We start from the raw sequence: 24,218 nt of genomic DNA on the forward strand, positions 1-24,218 counted from the left end.
TGTATAGAACCTTGGTCATGCTGCACTTGGAATATTGCGCACACTTCTGGTCGCCACACTACCAAAAGGATGTGGCAGCTTTGGTGAGGGTGCAGAGGAGGTTTACCAGGATGTTTCCTGGTCTGGAGGGTGTTAGCTATGTGGAAAGGCTGAATAGACTCGGACTGTTTTCATTAGAAAGACGGAAGTTGAGGGGTGACCTGATAAAGGTCGACAAGATTGTGAGGGGCATGGATAGAGTGGATGGGCAGACACTCTTTCCCAGGGTGGAGAGGTCAGTCTCCAGGGGGCATAGGTTTATGGTCCGTGAGGCAAAGTTTAGAGGAGATGTGCAAAGCAAGTGTTTTATGCAGAGGGTAGTGAGTGCCTGGAACGCGTTGCCGGGGAGGTTGTGGAAGCAGATACATTAACACGTTCAAAAGGCATCTTGACAAATACATGAATAGGATGGGTAAAGAGGGAAGTGTTGATGGTTTTGGCAAAGGTTGGTATCATGACCGGTACAGGCTTGGAGGGCTGAAGGCCCTGTTCCTATGCTGTATTGTTCTTTGAACCTGATCAACCCTTTTGCGAAGTGAGAAATTGGCTGGGGTTCTCCTTTTGGGAGAACAGAGGCTGGATTCTCCGTCATTGCAATCCTTTGTTTTACCAGAAGCGCATACACAGCCGTGGATTTCCCGACGGAGTGGGGGTACTCACAATGGGAAGCCCCATTGGCCGGCTGCCGGAACGGAGAATCTCATTGGCAGCAGGGGGCGCGCTGCACCAGAAAATGGATACAGCAGGACGGATAATCCCGTCGGAATGGTTTCCTGCCAGAGATGAATTGGAACTCATTTGCGCTGCCGCTGGGAAGCGATTCAGTGCACCTCACCACGTAATTATTTTTTTAACATTTCATACAAAAGATGGCAAAAGACATGAGAAAATATATTTTACAAAACAAATTCACCCCCACCTTTCTCCAAATTGCCACCCACTCGATTTATACCCCCCCAAAACGAGTAAACGTCCCCCTCCCCAAAAACTAGCAGTGCCCAATTCTTGAAAGTGCACTCTAAATAGTCGCCATCTACGATGAAAGCCCTCAATCAACCTCCTTACAGTGTATTTGACCTTCTTGTGTGCAAAAACTCTATCAAATCCCCCAGCCTCGACGAACCCTTCGGCAGTATCACCCGCCTCCAGCCCAAGGACACTCGCCCCGCCCCCGTCCACAGTTTCGGCACATCACCATTGGCAGGGTTCCATCCCAACATTCAGGGGGCCAGGATTATCCGGGCCTCCGTACTGCAATCACGATCGGCGTGGAGGCAGAGAATGGCCGTTAACGCTGGAATTCAGTGCGACACCGTTCCCGCGATGCTCTGCCGGCAATTAGCCGAGTTCCCACTGGCGTGGTTCTAACATGATTCCACCCGGCGGGTACTTGGAGTAGCGGCTATGAACTGAGTCCGCAGTGGTCCTAGAGGGGTGCGGGGGGGATCCTTCGCTGGCAGGGGAGGGCGGGCCTTCAGGACGGCCAGGCTTGGGATCAGGGGCCACTGATCGGCAGGCTCGCGCAATTCGGGGTGGACCTATATTGTGGGGCTGGTCCACTGTGTGGGTCCGCCATGTCGTGCCATGGCCGGAAGTGCAGGGCCCCATTCATGGAGCACTCCGGCGCCCTGCTGACCCCCTTGTGAAACGCCTTTGTGAAACGCTACGTTGTTTACGCCGGCGTCAACACTCAGCCGCCGTGTCAGAGAATCACGCCCATGGTGTCAAAAAAAGACCCCACAATCTCCGCCAGCTTGAGGCATGGCCAGAACATTTGTATTTGGTGCGTGGGTCCCCTCAAACAGCTTTATGCATGGCGAGGAATTCGAGGGATTTTAGAGGAAATCCTGCAATTGAGCACCCCCCCTTTCCCGGCATCACGGATCAGCTCCCCACCTACTCACATCACAAAGCCCCAAACCTGTCAATTTCCAGCTCAGCACTTCAAAATCACTGAAGCATCAAGGGGGTGACTAGAATGCACTTAACTCTGTTTGAAGTGGTTGATATTTGTAAACATTGTCGTTACCCATTTATGAAGGAATTTGAATGAAGCAAGACAAACAGCTTTTTGTGCTATCTGTAAATCACAGCCCACAAAGGGGTATAAATGAATGGTTTGCAGCTAAAGGATCTAAGGAGTTTAAACATAGGTCACTGTTTTTCTATTTCTAGAAATGGACACATGGGACGGGATTCTCCAACCCCCCGCCAGGTCGGAGAATCGCGGGGGGACGGCGCGAATCCCACCCCGCCGTCCCGACGCCGGCTATTGTATTCTCCGGCGCTGCTTTTTGGGTGGAGGCGGAATTCACACCACGTTGGTCGAGTGCCATTGATAGCGCCCCCCCGGCGATTCTCCGGGCCCTGATGGGCCGAGCGGACGTCTGGGTTTGGCCAGTCCTGTCGGCGTGAATCACTCAACTCAGGCACTGGCATGGACCTGGCAGATAGGTTGGCGGAGGAGGTCCTCATGGGTCATGGGGGGACCCGACCCCGGGGGTGGGGGAGGAGCCCACGGTGACCTGGCCCGCGATCGGGGCCCACCGATCTGCGGGCGGGCTTGTCCCATGGGGGCACTTCTTCCTTCCACGCCGGCCCATATAGGGTTTAGCCATGGCCGGCATGGAGAAGAGAAACCCCCATGCATGTGCCAAAATACACCGGACGGTCTGCGCATGTGCGGAACCACGCCGGCGGTTCCGTGCATGCGTGAGATCACGCAGTCCTTTCACCGCCGGCTGTAGCGGCGCCAACCCCTCCGGCATCACCTAGCTCCTAAAAGTGCAGAGAATTCCGCACTTTTGGGGGCTGTTGACGCCAGAGTGGTTGGCGCCGGTTCTTCTGCCGGCGTGGGGACTTAGTCCGCAGAAGGGAGTATCCCACGCATGGTGCTTCCTCTGTCTGAACCAGCAGATGTATGCCCAGGTGAGTATTGCAACCGTATTTCTTTCATTGCCCTGTCTGGACTGCTCTCTAGCTTCTGGGGCATGGTCACTTTTCTGGGGGATCTGTTAGGGGGTTACTTTTGTTAGGGGGTTTCTTTGGGCGTCCCCTTATTCAGGAGGTCTTGGTGGGGTGTCTCCCTATCTCGGTGGTCTCTGAGGTTTTCTCCCAATCTAGTGGATGTTTGAGGGTGTCTCCCTTTCACCTCTGTGGAGGGGGGGTGGTGGGGAGTGGTGGGGGGGGGTGTCTGGTAGCGTAAGGTCAAGTAGGGAAGGTGAGGGGGAGGGTGGTCCTCGGGTAGATGTGGGCACAACACCCTTAAGGGGTCACCTCCTTAGCCCTTGGCGATGTCCATCATGTCAGGACCACATTGGTGAATACCAGTAGTGTGGGCCCAGAGCATTAGTCCCCAAACGACGTGCTTGTTAGGTGAATTGCACATTCTGAATTCTCCCTCTGTGTACCCGAACAGGGGCCGGAGAGTGGCAACTGGGGGATTTTCACAGTAACTTCATTGCAGCGTTAATGTGAGCCTACTTGTGACAATAATAAAGATTATTATTAACGGTCGGTTTGGGGCGTGGCGTGAACCTCTGTTTTGGCCAGACGCCGGATCACGATCCACGTTACCACATCACAGGGCAGTGAAACTCTACGTCGACAAGATCCATCACCTCACTTTTATCCACTAGATGTGTATTCACCTCAAAGAAGGAAATGTATATTTGAAGTATAAAAATAATCCCGGCAACTGAAACTATGGTGCAAAGTGGATTCTTATGAATCATTCTCCCAGTCATTGTCATAGCATAGTTTTTAGAATCAACTTTGGGATTGGTCCAGTTGAAAAAAATTCAAGCTTTCGCCCAATGCCCCCTTTCAAGAGAAAACCCCTGTTTTCTCAAACATAATGTGGTTATTACTGAAGTTTCAAATATCCTTAGTCAGTTTTATTTTGTCACGAAAACTGATCGCTGCAAGTGAGGTTTGAAAATACAGTGGGCAGGACTTTCTTATTCCTCCACCCTCGGTGGAGGTTTTTCTATTGACCGTCAGTGGGATCTTCTGTTCTCACCGATGTGTCCAGCATTTTGCATGGCTCGTCCATCCAGCTTGGGGTGAATGTCACCTGCAGTTGGGAAGGGCAGGCAAATCCTACCAAGCACTTTTACCTCATAATTATTTATTATGCATATACCACAGCCAATTACAGATTCCGAAAGCTCAATTTAATAAACTAAGCCATTAAATAGAAATATTGCCACCATAGTGACATAGCATTACTGCAAATGCAATAACCAAAAACGGCAAATGTTTGAATTACCAACAGGCTCCTTTTGACTTGAGAAAAGATTCTTGATGTTACTGCCATCCATGTTTGCTGAACTGATATTGTTCCCATCACTCCAGTAGAGCTTGCTGTAAGAGAAGAACCATGCATTCATTAACTTATGTTTAAAGTTAATTATACAAATAATACAAGAAATGTTATTTATGATAAATTCCTCCAATGCTTCAGGATATTTTGCTCTTCTGACTTGGGGGTGTTTTCAGATTAATTTATAATTCTGATCCCAGCACTTATCTCTTGTAGGTCATTATATCAGGCAAATGGAGTAAACTATTTGCCATTATTTAAAGAAAAAGGCATGACTTATAATCTATTAAGTACACTGATTATTTTGGACAGCTGCTTTTGAACTTTGTACTCTTCTAGAATATATTATAGACCTGTACATTGCTCACAATGGAAAGAAGATGAAGGACATATTAATAATTTCCTAATTGTCATGTTGCTGTCTAAGTCACATACCATCCTGACTTGGAGGCAGATCACTGTTTTTTCATGGTCACAGGGACAATGTCCAAGAAGGTTCTACCCATCAGCATTGTGGTAACACCTTCATCATATAGATCTTCTGCAGAACTTCAAGAAGGCCCAGTAACACTTCATAGGTAACTTGGGATGGGCAATAAACACTGACCTGGACATTAATATCTACATAATCAGAAAGGGGAGGCAGTGGCATCGCGGTATTGTCACTGGACCAGAGATGCAGAGTAATGCTCTGGAGACCCAGGTTCAAATTCCGCCACTGCAGATGGTGAAATTTGAATTAATTAAAATATCTGGAATTAAAAGTCTGATGATGACCATGAAACTATTGTTGATTGTCGTAATGTCCTTTGGGGAAGGAAATCTGCCATCTTTACCTGGTCTGGCCTACATGTGACTGCAGGTCCACGGCAATGTGGCTGGCCCTTAAGTGCCTCCTCAAGAGAAATTAGGGATGGGCAATAAATGCTGGCCTAGCCTGCGGCACCCACGTCCCATGAACAAATAGAAAAAAAGGTCAAAGCTAGGGGAATTAGGGATAAAATTTGGAATAAATTTGGTATTAAATGAGGGGTAAAAAATAATGGGATCTTACAGGTGACCTACCCACTAATGCCCCATCATTTTTAATTTTAACCTGCCCTTTTTGACCTCATCATACTATGACTGTAATTTTAATCTGGCATGAACAAGGAAACCATTGTTGGCCTGAGAACCAGGTGAAAAGAGGGCATGAGAATCTGGGACGAGAAGAGGTCAATTTTCTGGGCCTGCCGAGCAGCAGGACTCCTGCAGAGCCCCAAGGAAACTTTATGCCTGCCGTCCCAGGAGACCTTCCTGGAACACCCTATACATGGCACCCACATGTGGTGAACTTTCTTCCTGCTGTCTGAACTTCTGCTCCTATCCACCAGCCAGCAGTCACTTCAACTCATTTCAGTAGCGTGCAGATGAGGCCTGGGAAGTAAAATCTTCCAGCCTCATGCTGCTGTGTTTGGGAAAGTTTTCGACCAAAGCATGCTGCAAGGTAAAATCGGGACTGTTTACATTTCCATTCCTACCTCAATGCATTTAATCTGATTGGTTTGTGAAAATAAATCCTTCAATCTAAATGTAATCTTCACTTCCATCTACATCATATTTACACTGCCGTGCTTCAGCTGATTATAAAATATCAATGATTAAATTATACGGACAATGCAAACTTTAAATTATTTAACCTGTAGCAATTAGGGATGGGCAATGAATGCTGGTGATGCCACATCCTATAAGTGAATAAGAAAAAAAGTATATTGCAGAACAGCTTACCCTTTTAGTGGGTGTACTATTAGACACTGTGGGTGATCAAGTCCATGAATGATAGAGGTCCGCAGGGATCCATCCAATCTTGCCACGTTTATTTGCGCCTCCTCTAAATCTGAGCTCGTCCAGTAAATGTTTCTGGAAACCCAATCCACTGCAAGTGCATGAGCGTATGGCAGGTCTATGAACAAAAGGAATATCATTAGTGAGTGATCAAAGTTACTTCCAACAATGATCGATATTAAAGGAAAGCTAGGCAAGTATATGAGAAAGGAAAAGAAGGGCAATCGGGTGAAAGGAAGTAAATAGAATGGGAGGAGGCTGAGCCTAAACACTGACATACACTGAGTTGAGCCAAATGGCCCGTTTCTCTGCTGTGAGCTTTAAGAACTTCTGTAGAAGTTTCCCTAAATTCTGACATTATTTGATTTTCAACCAAAACCACAGCTATATTTGCAAATACAGAAGAACTCAGTCTTGCGAAAAGATATTGACTTTTGAGGTATATTAAACACATGAGGTGTCGGAGATTAGCATTTCTGAAACTTACAGCAAATACTGAGCTCATTTTGAACAGCGAAGATTACAAATCAATGTGTAAACTGCAAAATAATTAATTAAACAATCTATATGGAGCACTGCAGCTGACTTGCTTTCTCAGTCACTTTTTTTAAACCAGATTTGTAAACAGAACTAAAAGCAATGAGAATTTGAAGGAAAAATAACAACAGCGAAATGGCATGGTATATTATCAATGGGCTGGATTTTATGCTGGGTGTAGCATTGATTATTTTAAGGCTAGACTTCCATCCCTATCATAGGATGATATTCCGCCTTAGCAAGCTGCCAGCTAATTGCATTGGTCAGCAGCTCTATAGTCCCCCAATTGGCAATCAGATTGCTGGCTACTCAGGCAGCCCCACCCCTTGCATTACGGGTTTTAGAGGTGTGTTTGAGTGGGGAATGAGGCAGGAGACAGATTCAGGCGGCCTAGGTGAAGGGATAAAGGTGGCGGGGCGGGGTGGGGCGGGGGGTGGGGCGGGGGGGGGGACCTTTGAGAGGGGTGTATTTAATGACCAGGAAATCTATAAAGGAGGCTCTCCACTGCTGTTGCCGGACACCAGACCATGCAGCCAAAGCTGTTGGGCTCCCCAAATGGAAAGGGCCTTCCCTCGCTGTTGGCAAAATACTGGCAGAGGCAAGATAAGCCCCTGAGCAGGACATTATTAATAACAAATCACTGGGGGAGCAGTGATAGTTTCCAGCCATGCACCCACCATGTCCATGATCAGAAAGAGCACAGGCCACAGGTGAGCGAAGATGGGATGGGGGGTCACAAAGAAATGTTCGCTGTAGAGGGTGCAGAGGGGTTGCTAGAAAGAGTAGGGATGGGGGTGGAGGGAGGGATGTCTCTTAGTGGGCTCCCCTTGCTTCTTGATGTCAGGTCCTCTGATCAGGCACTGAGTGTCTGACAACAAGCATTTTGACCTGGAAACCTCTAAAGAAACACAACTGGATTTGCTTTTTGAATTCCCAGCACGCCAATTGCCCCACCCGCTGTTGCGTGCATACCAGCAGAAGCAGGATGGGGCCCTTAAATGGTTACCCTCCTGCTCGATTAAATGCACCCTCCCCCACCTCCTAATCTGCCTCAGAGAAGGGCATTGCGACCTATTCCAAATTTCACCCTGTTGAACAAAATGAATATTGATAAGAAAAGGTGGGATTTTCTGTGCTCCCATTGGTGTATTTGGTGGAGGGGGAGGCAGTCCACTATTGGCTGGCTGTGGGTTCTTCCTATCCCGCTGCTGTCAATGGGTTTCCTGTTGTTTGCACCCTCTGCAGTCTGCTGTTCTGCTGTGGGGGAGGGGGTGGGGGAGTCGACGTCAGCGGGACCGGAAGATCCCTCTGGCAGGAGCGGGCAGAAGACCCTGCCCAAAGACTTTAAATATAGCAAAAGCAAATGAGAATTTGTCTTTTCCTCTGTCGGTAATAGATTTGAGTCACAGGATAGTCTCCTATTTACTGTTGCCAATTCATTTGGTTAAGTCTCCATCTATCCCAATATCTTTCTCCTCAGAAATGCTTCCCGACCATTTCCCTCCTCGTGCCTCGCCTCTTTGCAGTTCCACAGATGCAGATAAACTTTGGTGTTTCAATCAAGTTGCCATTATGCAAATCAATTTTGGTGCCACATATAACTTTTATTATGTTAATTTCTACTTACCTGCTGAGATCACTGTTTCTATTCTTGTGCCATTTATGAAGGCACGTTTTATAAATCGTGGCTTTAAATCAGACCAGTAAATTCGCTCCTCTAATGCATCAAAATCAACGGTTTTGACTTGACTGACATCAGGATCAGTAAATGGTGTTATGTAATTGTAGTATGGATTATCAACATCAACTCCACGTATCTCTGAATTTCTTGAATAAATAAAAAATTCCTTTTGCTCTGCACAAAATAATGAAAAAGTCTCAATGTTTTTCAATGGCATTATACAGCTAATTCTGCATAAGTCAGTTTGAGAGTACTGCATTACATATTAAATCAATTAGACATGTATCTAAACATTGAAATTCTGAGGGGAAATTTGCACCATGAAAATTTTTTCTCTTCTTGACAAATCTACTAAATCTTCACTTATTTTCAATTAATCACCAATTAGCCACATATACCATGAAACCCATCCATCCAAAATAATATTAAAAACAGCTCTAAGGCTGTGTTAGCACAACCTATTTTTTTCTCTTTTTTAATGCAAGTCTGAAAGACAAGTGTTTGAACTTTTGTTTAATTAACTTCAAGGAAAGAAATGATCTACTCGCTACAGGCCACAATATTTAAAATCCATTCACCAAGAATATTTTTGAAATTTCACTGGACTTTTACTGCCCTTCAAACATTCAATGTACTCCACAGCCAATTAAGTATTTTTGATGTGCAGTCACTGGTGCAAACATGACAGCCAATTTTTACACAGCAATGTCCAGCAAAACAGCAACGACTGCTAAAGGAATCTATTTTGGTGGTAGTCATTGAGGGCTAATTGTTGATTAGGGTATGGAATTTCATAGAATTTACAGTGCAGAAAGAGGTCATTTGGCCCATCGAGTCTGCACCGGCTCTTGGAAAGAGCACCCTACCCAAGGTCAACACCTCTACCCTTTCCCCATAACCCAGTAACCCCACCCAACACTAAGGACAATTTTGGACACTAAGGGCAATTTATCATGGCCAATCCACCTAACCTGCACATCTTTGGACTGTGGGAGGAAACCGGAGCACCCGGAGGAAACCCACGCACACACGGGGAGGATGTGCAGACTCCGCACAGACAGTGACCCAAGCCGAAAACGAACCTGGGACCCTGGAGCTGTGAAGCAATTGTGCTATCCACAATGCTACCGTGCTGTACTAAGAGAACTCTTGATTCTTAAATAATGGCAAGGAATCTTTTGAATTGAACTGGACAGGCAAGGTCATCCCCTTAACAGATCGGGTGGGATTCTCCGATCCCCCAGCCATGTGCTTCCCGACAACGCGCCATTCGCTGGGAATGGGATTCTATCTTCCTGCCGCTTGTCAAATGGGATTTCCCATTGAAACCAGCCCGCCCCGCCGCAAAACTCACTGACGGGTGCGCTGGCAGTGGGAAAAGTGAATCCGGGCGATCGGAAAATTCTGGCCATCATCTACAAAGTGGTACCTCCAGCAATGTAGCACTTCCTCGGTCCCATGACAACCAGTCTAGGTTTTGGGGTTCAGGTTCAGTTTGGGTGTAATTGGCAATCCGGTTGCAAATTGTGCTGACGCTTGGGCTAGTTTTCGGAAATTCGGAAGTTCAGTTTCCCACCAAAATATTAGCATTGTTCTCATTCATGAACCAGAGCAATAGGGCAGCATTTAAAACTGTCCTTTTTACTTGGATTGAACAAGGTTCTTGAATTATATTTAAGAGTGGTAATTTGTTCAATTTTACTCATGTAGCTAAAAATCAGTTTATCCCCACAGAAAATTTTAGTGTCTAATCTATCAACCCAATTTTAAGTCATTAAAAAACACATACAGAACCATTTACAAATTTAATTTATGTATGTGGTGTTCTTTGTATTGCTAATTTCAGGATGTTTGGCATTGTGTTCCCAAAGAACACGAATAGCTTTAAAATTGAACAAAGCTATAAATGTATTAACACTACTTAATTGGATTTGACACTTACTCCTATATAATACACAATTGATAATAAACATATAATCTACACTCATCTACTACTAAACTCTACACTATTACATTAACTCTGATCTGCTCTCACTCACACTGGGCGGTATTCTCCGCTAAGGCCAAAAATCGCGGAGGCCATCGTGAACTCGGCTGTGGTTCACGATGGCCTCAGGGCCCGCTCCCCGCACCTAATTCACCCCCACCCGGGGGGCTAGGAGCGGGCCCCCGTCATTCCCGGCCGTGACCTCGGCCGCCAGAAGTGATGCGCGAATGGCGCTTTTCATGATGTCATCTGCGCATGCGCGGGTTGACGGTTCCAACCCGCGCATGCGCGGATGACATCACCACACAGACGGCACGAACCCGCGCATGCGCAGTGCCGTCTTTCTCCACCGCCGCCCGGCAAGACATGGCAGCTTGATCTTGCCAGGCGGCGGAGGGGAAAGAGTGCGTTCGTTTTGGACGTTGGCCCGACGATCGGTGGGCACTAATCGCGGACCTATCCCCTCCGGAGCACAGTCGCGGTGCTCCCGTCCCAATCGGGCCCCTGGATGCCCCAAACGGGCATCTGGCACCCGTTTAACGAATGCAGCAACCAGGTGTGGTTGCTGCCATGGTGAAACGGGCGTGAAGGGCCGGCCGCTCGGCCCATCGGGCTCGGAGGACCGCCGTTCGCCGTAAAAAATGGCGCGCGCCGATTTTTCTGTGAGGGGGAGAGTCGCGGGGGGGGGGGGGGGCAGGGGGCATAAAAAATGTTGGGAGGCCCTCCCGCGATTCTCCCAGACCGCGTGGGGAGCGGAGAATTCCGCCCACTATCTTTCTTTCAATCTGTACGCTAGCTTTGTCCTCAACCTCTCACCCACAAGGCTTAGTATCGATGCCTTATATAGTTGTATATGTAGCACTCCTAGTGGTTGATTAAGCCATTATATTAACCCTTGCAATTCTTTACATTTATGATAATGTCAGTGTACAGCGCACAGTTTCCTAGTAAATTCATCATTTCATATTTTCAATGTTTTTAGGTGCTTATTAGTGCTGTTGCACCGAGACAAAAACACGTTTTTAAGGGTCTCCCCAAAGGCCTGCAAATGGCACTCTTAGGTGGAACTTGACACAATGATTAATTTGATCTGGTCGTGGGACCAGTTTTCTGAGTGGTACCACCTTCCAATGGGAAGCTTCTCAAAGCAGTGCAAAATATCACAGAAACTCACTTTGCACGGGATGCAGTTCTAATACAAATTCTGTGATCTTTTGCGTTGATTTGAGCAATTTTGAGCAACTTGCACTCATAATACCCAAAATAAAAACCCTAGAAACTTTATCCCTTTGGGTTCAAGTGCTGAAGTGGGGCTTGAAATCATCAGCTTCTGAAAATAGCTTTCCTACCATGCAGAAGTTAATGGATGGTGTAATGCACTATGCACAAACATGCATTTCGAATGAACCCCTGCAATGTGAATTAGGCAGGCTTGTGGTTAGTGAAAATCCGTTACAAGGCTTTATTTTGACTTGACAGGTTTCCAGGCACTTACCATAGCAGTTCTTCTCATCGGGGGCCAGTTTCATTAGATGAGGACATGTACATGCTGCAGTTCCATTGTAATTAATCAGGCACAAATGAGAACATGGCCCTTTGCCATTATTAGACTCACAAGGATTTGGTGCTGTAATTATAAACACAACTTCAATTCATTATCAGATTTTCCTGTTCCAGTAATTATTCAGCACACAAGCATAAATAACAATTGGAGTATTCCACCAAAAACTGTGAGGGACGGATAAACATAAGACACACACACAAGACACACATTGCATTAATGACGACACTGCTGAATTGAAGCCACAAAAACCTCACGAGATAAACATGGCAGGGGAAAAGCTCCCATTAATACACTGTTCCTAAAAAAATCCATATTGTAATTGAACGCTATTGAATGAATTTCAAAACTAACTCAATGTCAAATAAAGATTTAACCTTGCTCTTTCATCCCATGATTTACAATCTTGTTTATTTCTTGAATAGGTATTTTCTAAATACTTGGCTTTATTGGTAAAATCGTTCACTAGAAGGTTTAAAGCCAAAACAGTGCATTGATCAGGTGTTAAGATACTCTTTGTGAAGGCAGTGAGCATATTTAAAGTGGTCAGCATGTCGTAAAGTGTCCAGTACTTGAAATGCAAGGTGTGTTAGGTTTGTTTGCCATTTAGTGTCATTATGACAGAAATTTGCATATACTTCAGGAAACAATTTTTTTATAGTTGAACTGCTGGAGATTTATCTGTGAATTCATTAGGTTTTCCAGCATGTCTCCAGTGAGCATTGTAGCAATCATCTCTTTGTGCAGTCCTCATGCTAAACACACCCAGCAAGCAAAAACTAATTAAAATTTAATTTACGGAGCCAACAAAAAGAAATAGGCAGTTGGATGTATTTTAGAGCCTATACTGTACCCAGGACTCTCAAAGTGCATTACAGCTAATTTTGACATGTAGATGCTGTCACAATATAGGAAATCCATTCAGTAAGTTCCCAAAAATGGCAATGTAAAATTGAGCACAAAAGTGCTCTAGAGATGCTGGTCGAAATAGTGCCAAAGGGCTTTATGTCCATTTGAGGGTCAGGAATGTCTTGGGTTTCACATCTCATTCATTGCCTGGATTTTCCGGCCACGCCTGAAATCAATGGATCTTTGATTGGTCTGTCAAAATTTGGGTGCACTAAACTGGGAAACATCCTGACTCCCGCTACCCACCTCCAGGATGGAAATTCAGTCCAATACATCTGCCTCTGATCAGAGAGGTTGGATTTGAGCCCCATCCCAGACAATGCTGATCAGCAGAGACAAAGGGAGGGACTTTTTAGCCCCCCACCCCGCCTCTTATCCCCGAGGCGTGTTTTCCGGCAGTCAAGGTGGCTCACCATTGGCCACCGGCAATATCATTTATGTGGCTTACCCATCCCGCTGCTGAGTTCACCTTCAGCGGGACCAGAAGATCCCACCAGTGGGAAGAGCCAAAAGATCCCAGCCGAAAGTGCTGGCTCTAGGTATGATGTTAGGGAGGCAAGGGGAGATATTTGCATTTGTGGGCTGCAGGTGCTCACCCACCCCATTGTAAAGGATCTGTAAAGGATTTTGCCTCGTTTGAAGACTATGTCGAAGAAGCTACTCCAAAAATAAGACAATGAAAAAGGCAAAAGAAAATCACTTCAGCTACTCTCAAAGGTTCAGCAATCTCATCTGTGTGACTTGAATTGGGACCTGCGTAGGGCAGAGCGCAATGATCAGAGTTATTTTTTAAGTGTGCTCTGCATTATTTAAAAATAGAATATCTTTGGAAAAAGAATGCCTGTAAGGCATAACTTTGATACACATTTGAGCCATTTTTGAAACACTCTCCAAATAAATAATATTATAGATTATCTTCAATGCAAAAGTTTTGACAATTTTGCAGCAGGACTCTGAAGGTTAGGTTCCCCTTTATAATGAAATATTTGCGAAAGATCCTTGAAAAGATGATTAAGGACTCTCTGCTAATATAATCTGTTTCTGCATTTTTAAACAGTGCATAGCAATTCAATTTCAGTTAAATACACAGTCCACATTTTCGGTCATGGTCTCTGGTTGCTAATAGGATTAATGGCAATACAGCAAAAACCCAAAGCTATTGTGACTTGCAAATACATTGTATGCTTTTAAAGTATATTGTTAGAGTACACTGTCCTTCAATTAATTCATTTGAAGCACAATTTATTTGAGAGTTTTGTTTTTAAATATAAGTAAACATTTGAGAGTTACAACTGTGCAATCTATTTACATTTTCTACTGGCTGTTCAGCTAGATCCTGCTAATTGCACAGCCCTCATCTAAGAAAGTAGAGGTCAGCATCATTTGCAACCATCATATATCACCAACAACATCTTGCATTTGTATCGTGGCTTTAAACAAGATTTTTTTTTAAATGTACCTCTGAAAAAAAATAATAAATTGCTCCTGATAAGGACCTGTTTTAAAACACATTTCCGATGTGTTTTCTGGTGCAGAATATAATTTAATGGCTTAATATTTATGGGGCATGTTAACTTTTTTAAAATGTGGTCATTATTGGCCTAAAATAATTTTATTGATCCAAAATAAGGAAGAAATATTAGTTAAAAAATACCTCAGGCTAGAGTTCAACAACCATTTCATTTTAATGCATCCTTGTTATGACTGTTGTTATTAATATGGATTCGCCGCACTGAACAGCAGATATTTTGAAACATATAAACAGTGGGCAGAATCTTGAGGCAGTCTGTGGGATCGGTGGCGAGAATCGGGGAGAGATTGCATTTCCCGATTTTCCTCCTCCATCGCCAGCGGTGTCACAACATTTCTGCCCCATTTCCATAAATTTCCATTCATTTTAATATTATTAGTGGCACCCCATATGATTCCCCCTCTCAAGATCTTCAAACCTCATCAAAGTTACGTCAAAGCAGCAAGGTTTACAACAGGTTGGGCCAGCAGTGAGGCAGTCACTGGTATCCCTCGGGGGTGCAATCACCACTGCTATCACAGTGAGAGACAGAACAAAAAATGCATTGATGAGAACTATAGAAATAAAATTCTGACAATGGGCACAGAAGCAAATGTTACGTCGTTCCCACAGAGAATGGAAACATTACGCCTTGTAGACCAACATCATTTGAAGGATCGAGTCCATGGAATCCTCAATTAATGTGGGGATATCCTTGGAAGCGATTATCTTCCACTATAAAATGGAACTGAGAATGAATTACAAGATAGTCTGCCGAACGAATGCCCATTATACTATTCCTTCTGACTGAAGGTTCTCCTTTGGTAGGGAAGGAGGAAGTCAATATCTGTGTAGGCAAGAGGACAGACTTGAATAAGAACAACTCAGTAAATGATAAGAATTTAGGTCCATCAAGAGGGGGATGTGATGGAGATCACACTCACCACAGAATTTGGTTTAGAATAAGGACAATTATAAGCAGCAGAAATTCATCCATCAAGTATTTTAATTCAAAGTGGAATAAAATCACTTCAGCAAAAGGTCTTTCAAAATCATTTTCTGCAAGAAACTTTAGCTGATCCCAAGGATCATTAAGCCATTCCAGATGCCTTTAATCGCAGTGAAGGGACAAAGACCAAGCCTCATGGGACAGGATTGGCTGAAGAAAATTAAGCTAAATTGGCAAGAAATATTCAACATCACAGATGAGATTTTCCAGGAATCTCTACATAAATACCGCAAGGTTTACCAGAGAGAGTTAGGGTGCATAAAAGGAGTGAAAGCAAATATCTACATAGAGCCAGAGGCAATGCCAAAATCTTTACACACCGGACCAGTGCTTTATGGTCTGCACAAAAATATTGAAGTGGATTTTGAAGTGTCTGGAAGATCTGGGGGTAATTACTCAGTACAGTTTTCAGAATTGTCAGTTTTCAAAAAACAAAAAGAGAGGCAGCACGATTGCATAGTGGTTAGCACAATTGCTTCACAGCTCCAGAGTCCCAGGTTCAATTCCCACTGTCTGTGCGGAGTCTGCATGTTATCCCCGTGTGTGTGTGGGTTTCCTCCGGGTGCTCCGGTTTCCTCCCACAGTCCAAAGATGTGCAGGTTAGGTGGATTGGTCATGCTAAAATGCCCTTAGTGTCCAATATTGACCTTCGTGTTGGGTGGGGTTACTGGGTTGTGGGGATAGGGTGGAGGTGTGGGCTTGGGTAGGGTCCTCTTTCAAAGAGCCGGTGCAGACTCGATGGGCCGAATGGCCTCCTTCTGCACTGTAAAAAAAAAAAATTCTATGAAAACAATCTATGATGTAATTTTAATTTTGAAGGATTGCGACAGCTTATAGTTATATCTGCTGCAAGTTTTTTTTGGTCTGTTCCACAACTCTCCTTTCACTTCTCGATTGTTTTTGAAACAGCATTTTGGACCAATTCATTGGCCAACAGCCTAATCAATCAAACCAAGTTCCAGCCCATCTTTCTCATTGGTGCCGGCCAGTCCACAACAGCAGTTTAAACCAGCACAGACTAGCACAGTGATCTCTCCTAGAACATAGAACAGTACAGCACAGAACAGGCCTTTCGGCCCTCGATGTTGTGCCGAGCAATGATCACCCTACTCAATCCCACATATCCACCCTATACCCGTAACCCAACAACCCACCCCCCCCCCCCCAACCTTACAGGACACTACGGGCAATTTAGCATGGCCAATCCACCTAACCCGCACATCTTTGGACTGTGGGAGGAAACCGGAGCACCCGGAGGAAACCCACGCACACACGGGGAGGATGTGCAGGCTCCGCACAGACAGTGACCCAGCCGGGAATCGAACCTGGGACCCTGGAGCTGTGAAGCATTTATGCTAACCACCATGCTACCGTGCTGCCCCTGATTCTGGATTATTTAGCTTAAATTAAAGACACAGGCTGTTTGTCTCAATCAAGCCTTAATCGTCCATGGATCAAAAATGTAAAGGCTAAAATAAAAGAAAGGGGAAATCAGGGAATAAACAGGGAATAAACAGGAAGGACCTTTACAGAATTGGATTGGATTGGATTGGATTGGATTTGTTTATTGTCACGTGGAAAGCGGTAAAGTGAAAAACATTTTTCTGCGAGCAGCCCAATAAATCATTAAGTACATGGGAAGAAAAGGGAATAAAAGAAAATACATAATAGGGCAACACAAGGTATACAATGTAACTACATAAGCACCGGCATCAGGTGAAGCATACAGGGGTGTAGTGTTAATGAGGTCAGTCCATAAGAGGGTAATTTAGGAGTCTGGTAACAGTGGGAAGAAGCTGTTTTTGAGTCTGTTCGTGCATGTACTCAGACGTCTGTATCTCCTGCCCAAAGTCCTTTTTCGGGATGGTCAGTTATTATGTCCACATTTTAGCCGTCTGCTTACCATTTTGGCATCCCTGCATCCATTGCTTAAGAAGCACCAATGCTGGATGTGGGAAGATTCCCAGAGGTCAAACAGATCCTGCAGTCATCAGCCTTACTGGTCTATTTTAGCCCAGACAAAACCATAATAGTCACATGTGATGCATCACCTTAAGGCAATCGTGTAGTACTTTCACACAAGATGGAAGATGGCATGGAAAGGCCTGTCGCCTTCACGTCCAGAACATTGTTGGGTGCTGTAAGGAAATATTCCCAGATAGACAAAGGAAGTCTGGCCGTCATTTATGCTGTAAATAAATGTCATCAATATGTTTTCGGCTGGCATTTCACCATCACCTGGGACCATAAACCATTGCTTGGCTTTTTTTGTGAAGATAAACCAATCCCGCAAATAGCATTGGCCAGAGTACAAAGATGGGCATTACTATTGTCCATGTATTCTTATACTTTTTAGCATAGACCTGGTTTCCAGATATCAAATGGTGATGCTTTGAGCAGGCTTCCACTTCCACAGACAATATCTGAACTTCCCACTTAACAGGAGATCATCCTGGCTCTGAATTTTCTCGACAACCTACCTATTTTGTCCACCCATATTAAGACTTGGACCAACAGAAACCCGGTGTTGTCAACGGTAGAAAGAATGGTTCTCACTGCTGTCATCGTGATAAGTCCCTATTGATAAGATCCTATATGTAACGCGGGGAATAAGTCATTTGTGAGGACAAGGCTCTGTGGTAGGGTTGCAGAGTGTAACTACCACCCCCAGGGCGACAGCTCTTTTTGAAGAATTGCACAGCAGACATCCTGGCCATTCCAAGATGACGATGCTGGCCAGGAGTTATGTTTGGTGGCCAGGGATTGACAAGGAGATCGAAAGTATAGTCAACCATTGTGAGAATTGTCAGACTCAGCAGACCCCTTCCACCTGCAGGAAGATTGCACCCGTGGGAGTTGCCTGGGCGACTGTGGACAAGGCTCCACATCGATTTTGTGCGCCCTTTTTTGGGAATGATGTTTTTAATTGTCGTAGACATCCACTCAAAATGGTTTGACAACTGTCGCAGCCACAGTTGAAATCTTTGCCATACATGGCTTACTAGAGGTGTTCATCTCAGACATTGGAACTGCCTTCACAGCCTAAGCGTTTCAACTCTTCATTAAGTCCAATGAGATCCAGTATGTAAGGGCAGCCCCCTGCCACCCTGCTTCAAATAGACTGGCTGGAAGTGCGGTCCAGACTTTTAAAGCGTCAATGATAAAACAGTCTAACTGACCACTGCTGTTCTGCTCTGCGGATTTTTTGATCTTGTACAATAAGATCTCCACCACTGGGATTACTCCCACAGAGTTGTCAATGGGTACGTGCCTCCTGACACGGTTTGTCCTCGTTTTGCCAAATTTCCCAGGAAAGGTGGAGGCTAAGCAAGCCTCACAGGAAGGCTATCACGATATGGCCATGGGGGACAGGTCGTTTCAAACTGACGATATAATTTACGTGCAAAACTTTGGAGGGGACCAGAGCGGATTCCTGGGAGGGTTGGTGCCAGGACTGGGCCAATATCTCATGTTGTTGGCCTACAGGGTTGCAAAACAAGAAAACATGTAAATCATTTGAGAAGGAGAGAAACTATATTCTACTCAACTGGAGGTGTGGACCCAGTCCAGGGTACCAGTGTACCACTTGCAGGGTTGGTGGTATTAGAAGCAAGATCACTTCAAGAGGAATCATGTGGGGCCACAGAAAGAACTGATGAGGTAGTGAGTACTGCCCCTCCTTCGGAATCTACAAATGTATTCACCCCTGCTGTGGATTCAAATGTTTCAAGTTTGGAGAAGCCAGTTGTCAAGTTCAGGCGCTCGGCGAGAGTTAGAAAGTCACCTGATGGACTTACCTTATGAACTGGCTTTGCACTTCCTTACTGTAAGCCTCTTTTACTGTATATAATTATAAACAATTGTTTCACTGTTGGTATTGGTATTGTAGGTAAGAGAAATTAAGGAGCGAGGAGTGTGGTAGCATGACCTCTTGAAGAGGGTGATTCTTCGCGGGCCACGTAACTGCAGGGAACCTCGCTGTTGGGGTCTCGTCAAAATAAGCTTGGGATTGGAGGGAATTAGACCTATTTTGGAGTTGTAGCATTCTGTACGTAAAGTTCTTCTTTGTTAAATAAATAACCATTGTGATATAACACTTGCCTCATCGCTTCAGTTCGCACAACAATGAGCTGAAACCTTGTATGTTTATTGAGCATACATGAATACAATGAATGCATTGCAAATTGAATTAGGATTGGAAGTCCATGGGCGGGATCTCCATCCCGCCGCACCCATTTTCTAGTGCGCCCTGCCCCTGCTGACAGCGAGATCCTCCGACCCAGCAGCCGTTCAATGGGGTCTCCCATTGTGCGCACACCCGCGCCGTTGCGAAATCCACGGGCATGAGTGCGCTGTCAGCGAAGCGGAGGATCCCTCCGAAGGAGGATCCAGCCCAATGTGTCACACCTTGTTACCATACTTGGTTTGTTGTGAGAAAGACAATTAATAATGATATATTGTGAAATGATTAGCGTTTGTGAATCATAAACCGAAGATTTCATTTCCTGGGAATCAACTCCATGCAAAACGTAACTTTATGGACCTCTGAAATGTAGTAAATAATTATGCTCCAACCAGTTTAAGCGTCTATACCTACACTTGAATGTTAATCAGTTGCACTCAACACAATTGTCACTTCTGTTGATGTACTTGAATGGATTGTAAATGCCTCACTTCAAATCGGACCAGAAGCAGTATATTGTTTTCATGAGAAAAAAATACGAATTTTGTTGGAAACCCCTGAAATATTGCTAAACAGGTCTACAACTAGATCTTAAGCGACTCTTTGAATACAATTCTGCTCTTGAAGTGGCACAAAACATTAATAGAGACAAATAAGAACAATTTGCTGAATGGGGAAAAAAAAAATCACCGTACGTTAGACAGTTTGGCTACCCAATTGTCTACTGGCAAATTCAGATCACAACTTGTTTAGAAAATAATGAAATTAGGCAAACAGCAGAAATTCATTAGCTAATGCCTCTCTCTGCAGCAATGGGTAAGGGAAAGCAAATTACGAAGTTTCTCCAAAAACAGCTCACCTTGTGAAGTATTGTAGTAAAAGGATACATGAAAATGAAAATGAAATGAAAATCGCTTATTGTCACGAGTAGGCTTCAATGAAGTTACTGTGAAAAGCCCCTAGTCGCCACATTCCGGCGCCTATCTGGGGAGGCTGGTACGGGAATCGAACCGTGCTGCTAGCCTGCTTGGTCTGCTTTAAAAGCCAGCGATTTAGCCTTGTGAGCTAAACCAGCCCCTGGTTGAAATTGTATTTCATTTTTCCTATTCCATGTTCACTGAGCTTGGCATTGTGTAATGTCTAAGCAGCTGTGGTGTCAATTCGACAAACTTGGGCCGGGATTCTGCAAAATCCCGGCCAAGGGTTGATGCCGGTGTAAAAACCAGAGTGTTTCACGCCGGGGTCAATGGGCCTCTTGGCCTAGCGATTCAGTAGTGGTCAGCATGGCGACGATACGCAGCCCTGCACTGGCAGCACGGGTCCACGCATGCGCGTGGTGGCTGTTTCCGTGTTGGTGCATTCGTGTGGTGGCTGTTTCCGCGCTGGCACATGCGCATGGTGGCCGTTTCCGCGCCACGCAACATGACCTAGCGACACAGCAGGCCCACGTGGAAGGAGGTAAGCCCCCTCCAGATCGTGCACGCCCGCTGATCGGTAGCCCCCGATCGTGGGCCTTGCCTTTGTGCAGGCCCTCCCCGGAGACTGATCCCCCCGCTCCCCCAACAGGATGGCCACCGTGGTCGCGGGTCCGAGCTCCCGCTGGGTGGTACCAGGTTGGAACCATGCCGGGGGAACTCGGCCGCGGAGAATCGCCAAAAAGGCCCCCCACTGCCTCCGCGTCGCCGGAGAATCGCGTCCCGGCATCAGAGCGGCGTGACAGGGAATTTCCGGCATCACCAGCGATTCTCTGACCCACCGCAGGCTTGGAGAATCCCGGCCTTGATCTCTCCATTGATTTTGAAATGGGGCAGGGCTGAGATAAATAGCCGTTCATTTTTTTCAGCGAGAGTCTCTGAGTTTCTGAATGTGAAAGAAGCAGAGAATGATAATTTGTGTAGTGGCCATGACTAAGGAGAAGGTGCTGGGGAAGATGAAACATCTGAAGGTGGATAAATCTTCCTGACCGGATGGATTGCACTCCAGAGTTCTGAAGGAGATAGCTGAGGAGGTTGTGGAGGCATTGATGGTGATCTTTCAGGAATCATAGGAGGCAGGGAGAGTCCAAAGGACTGGAAAATGTATAATGCTCCTGTTTAAGAAGGGAGGGAAGCAGAAGACAGGAAATTATAGGCCCTGTCAGCCTGACTTCAGTCATTGGTAAGATTTTAGAGTCCATTGTTAAGGATGAGATTGCGGACTACTTGGAAGTGCATGATAAAATAAGTCAGCACAACCTTCATCAAGGTGAGGTCATGCCTAACAAATCAGTTAGAATTCTTTGAGGAGGTAATGAGGAAGTCAGACAAAGGAGAACTAGTGGACGTGATCCATTTAGATTTCCAACAGGTTTTGACAAGGTGCCGTACCGGAGGCTGCTAAATAGGATAAGGAGCGGTTGAGAATTCTGGGTCTGTACTCAATGAAGTTTAGAAGGATGGGGGGGGGGGGGGGGGGGGGTCTCATTGAAACTTATAAAATCCTGACAGTCTTAGATGGGACATGGTGAAGATGTTTTGCATTATTACCAGACTAGAACTCAAGAGCACATCCTGAAAAGATGATCCTTTAAAACTAACATGAGGAGGAATTTCTTCAGCCAGGGGGTGATGAATCTATGGAATTCATTACCGCAGAAGGCTGTGGAGGCCAAGTCACTGATTTTCTTTAAGACAGAGATAGACAGGTTCCTGTTCACTAAGGGGATCAGGGGTTATGGAGAGAAAGCAGGAGAATGGGGATGTGAAACATATCAGCCATGATTGAATGGTGGAGCAGACAATGGGGCAGATTACCTAATTCTGCTCCTGTACCTTATGGTCTTAATACATAAGCTCTGTTAAGATGTAGGGAGATATGGAGCCCAAGTGTTCGCGCCATTGTGAACGCCATCGTGGTTCACGCCGCTCCAGCCTCCCTTCGTGTCAGCAAATGGGCGTCGCGCCAAACCGCGTATGCGCAGTTGGGCTGCGCCAACCTGCGCATGCGTGGGGGACTTCTTTAGCGTGCCGGCCCCGACTCAATATGGTGTCGGTGTTCAGGGGCCGGTCGCACCAGAAAAAAGGCCTGGGGCCAGCCCACTGATCGGTGGGCCCCGATCGCGGGCCAGACCCCATCGGAGCCTCCCCCCCCCCCTCCCCACCGGTGAAGGAGCCTGCCACCCCCCCCCCCCCCTTAAACAGGCCGCCCCCATCCCGACTGTTCCTGCCAGCAGCGACTAGAGGTGAACGGCACTGGCGGGACTCTGTCATATCGGTGCGGCCACTCGGCCCATCCGGGCCGGAGAATCGGCGATTCCAGCGGCCCGCGGCTAGCGGTGCGCCGGCACAAATGGCGCAGATTCTCTGCACTTTGGAGAATCGCGCGCCGGCGTCGAAGCGTCATGGCGTGGTTATGGCGATTCTCCGGCCCGGCGCGGAGAATCGTCCCTTAATTGGTAGAACTTTCCCATTTTCTTTTTAAAGGGTGTCAGGCTCTGACTGAAACACGGCAGGGAGCTCACCAGCTGCACTGCCCAGATTTTAGTCCAGATTTTGAGCCTCTCTGAACAAAATAATTCAGTGGCGGGGCCTCATAGAGCTGTCAAGTACATTTAAATGTATTAAAATCTATTGAAATGAGATTCCCACCCTATCTGGCGAGAACGTCATTATGTCACTGGCAAGGGACGTGGAAAATCAGAAAATGCCATCTCACCGGCGAGAATGGCATTTTCCAATTCTCACGGATTTTTCCTCCTGTGTCCCCATTCCCGTTGACGTCCAACGCAGGCTAGAAATGTTTCCCGTACATAGGCTATGTTAATAGGGCAGCACGGTACACAGTGGTTAGCACAGTTCACAGCTCCGGGGTCCCAGGTTCAATTACCGGCTTGGGTCACTGTCTGTGCGGAGTCTGCATGTTCTCCCCATGTCTGCGTGGGTTCCCTCTGGGTGCTCCGGTTTCCTCCCACAGTCCAAAGGTGTGCAGATTACGTAAATTGGCCATGCTAAATTGCCCTTAGTGTCCAAAAAGGTTGGGGGGGAGGTTAATGGGTAACGGGATAGGGTGGAGGTGTGGGGTTTTCTTTCCAAGGGTCAGTGCAGACTCTATGGGCCAAATGGCCTCCTTCTGCAATGTAAATTTGATGTCTATGTCTAAAATGTAATGTTTCTGTAAAATGTAAATGGCGAGTGTGTAAACTTTCCAGTGATTGCATGTTTATTTGAACTGCAAACAAAGCTAGTGGCATGGTACAGGTACATTTTTGACATTGCAAGCTCGTGCGTGGAAAGAAAATATTGACCTGTGTAGCGTTGAGCTTAAGCATTGATTGTTCTAGGTATGTCACTGGTTAAAGTGACTGCAGTTGGAGCTAATGAATTCGAAGCATTGTACATGAAGCTTGACAAAATGCCAAAATAATTAATTAACGTTTGATTTTTCTCTCCCTGCAGCATAATGATAATTATATGTTAGATCGTAAAATCATAGAAAATTTACAGCACAGAAGGAGGCCATTCAGCCCATCTTCTCCATGCCAGCCCATGGTGCCCTGTCTAATCCCACCTTCCTGCACCCGGAATCTTATAGCACTTAAGGTGCAAATACAGGTACATTTTAAAAGAGTTTAGGGTCTCTGCCTCCACCACCAACTCGGGCAGCGAATCCAGACTCC

The 24,218-nt window shown here is 45.8% G+C and overlaps 1 protein-coding gene across 1 annotated transcript in view; it reads right to left on the reverse strand.

The window, feature by feature from the left end:
- The window catches only part of LOC119962094 (low-density lipoprotein receptor-related protein 1-like), a 2,271,162-nt gene that overhangs the window by 738,376 nt on the left and 1,508,568 nt on the right, over positions 1 to 24,218 (reverse strand). Inside the window, 4 exon segments of the mRNA XM_038789946.1 lie at positions 4,310 to 4,404; positions 6,131 to 6,305; positions 8,352 to 8,579; positions 11,888 to 12,019. Coding sequence (XP_038645874.1) covers positions 4,310 to 4,404; positions 6,131 to 6,305; positions 8,352 to 8,579; positions 11,888 to 12,019 — 630 coding nt within the window.

Source organism: Scyliorhinus canicula, chromosome 2, assembly GCF_902713615.1.
Source record: "Scyliorhinus canicula chromosome 2, sScyCan1.1, whole genome shotgun sequence".
Classification (NCBI taxonomy): domain Eukaryota; kingdom Metazoa; phylum Chordata; class Chondrichthyes; order Carcharhiniformes; family Scyliorhinidae; genus Scyliorhinus; species Scyliorhinus canicula.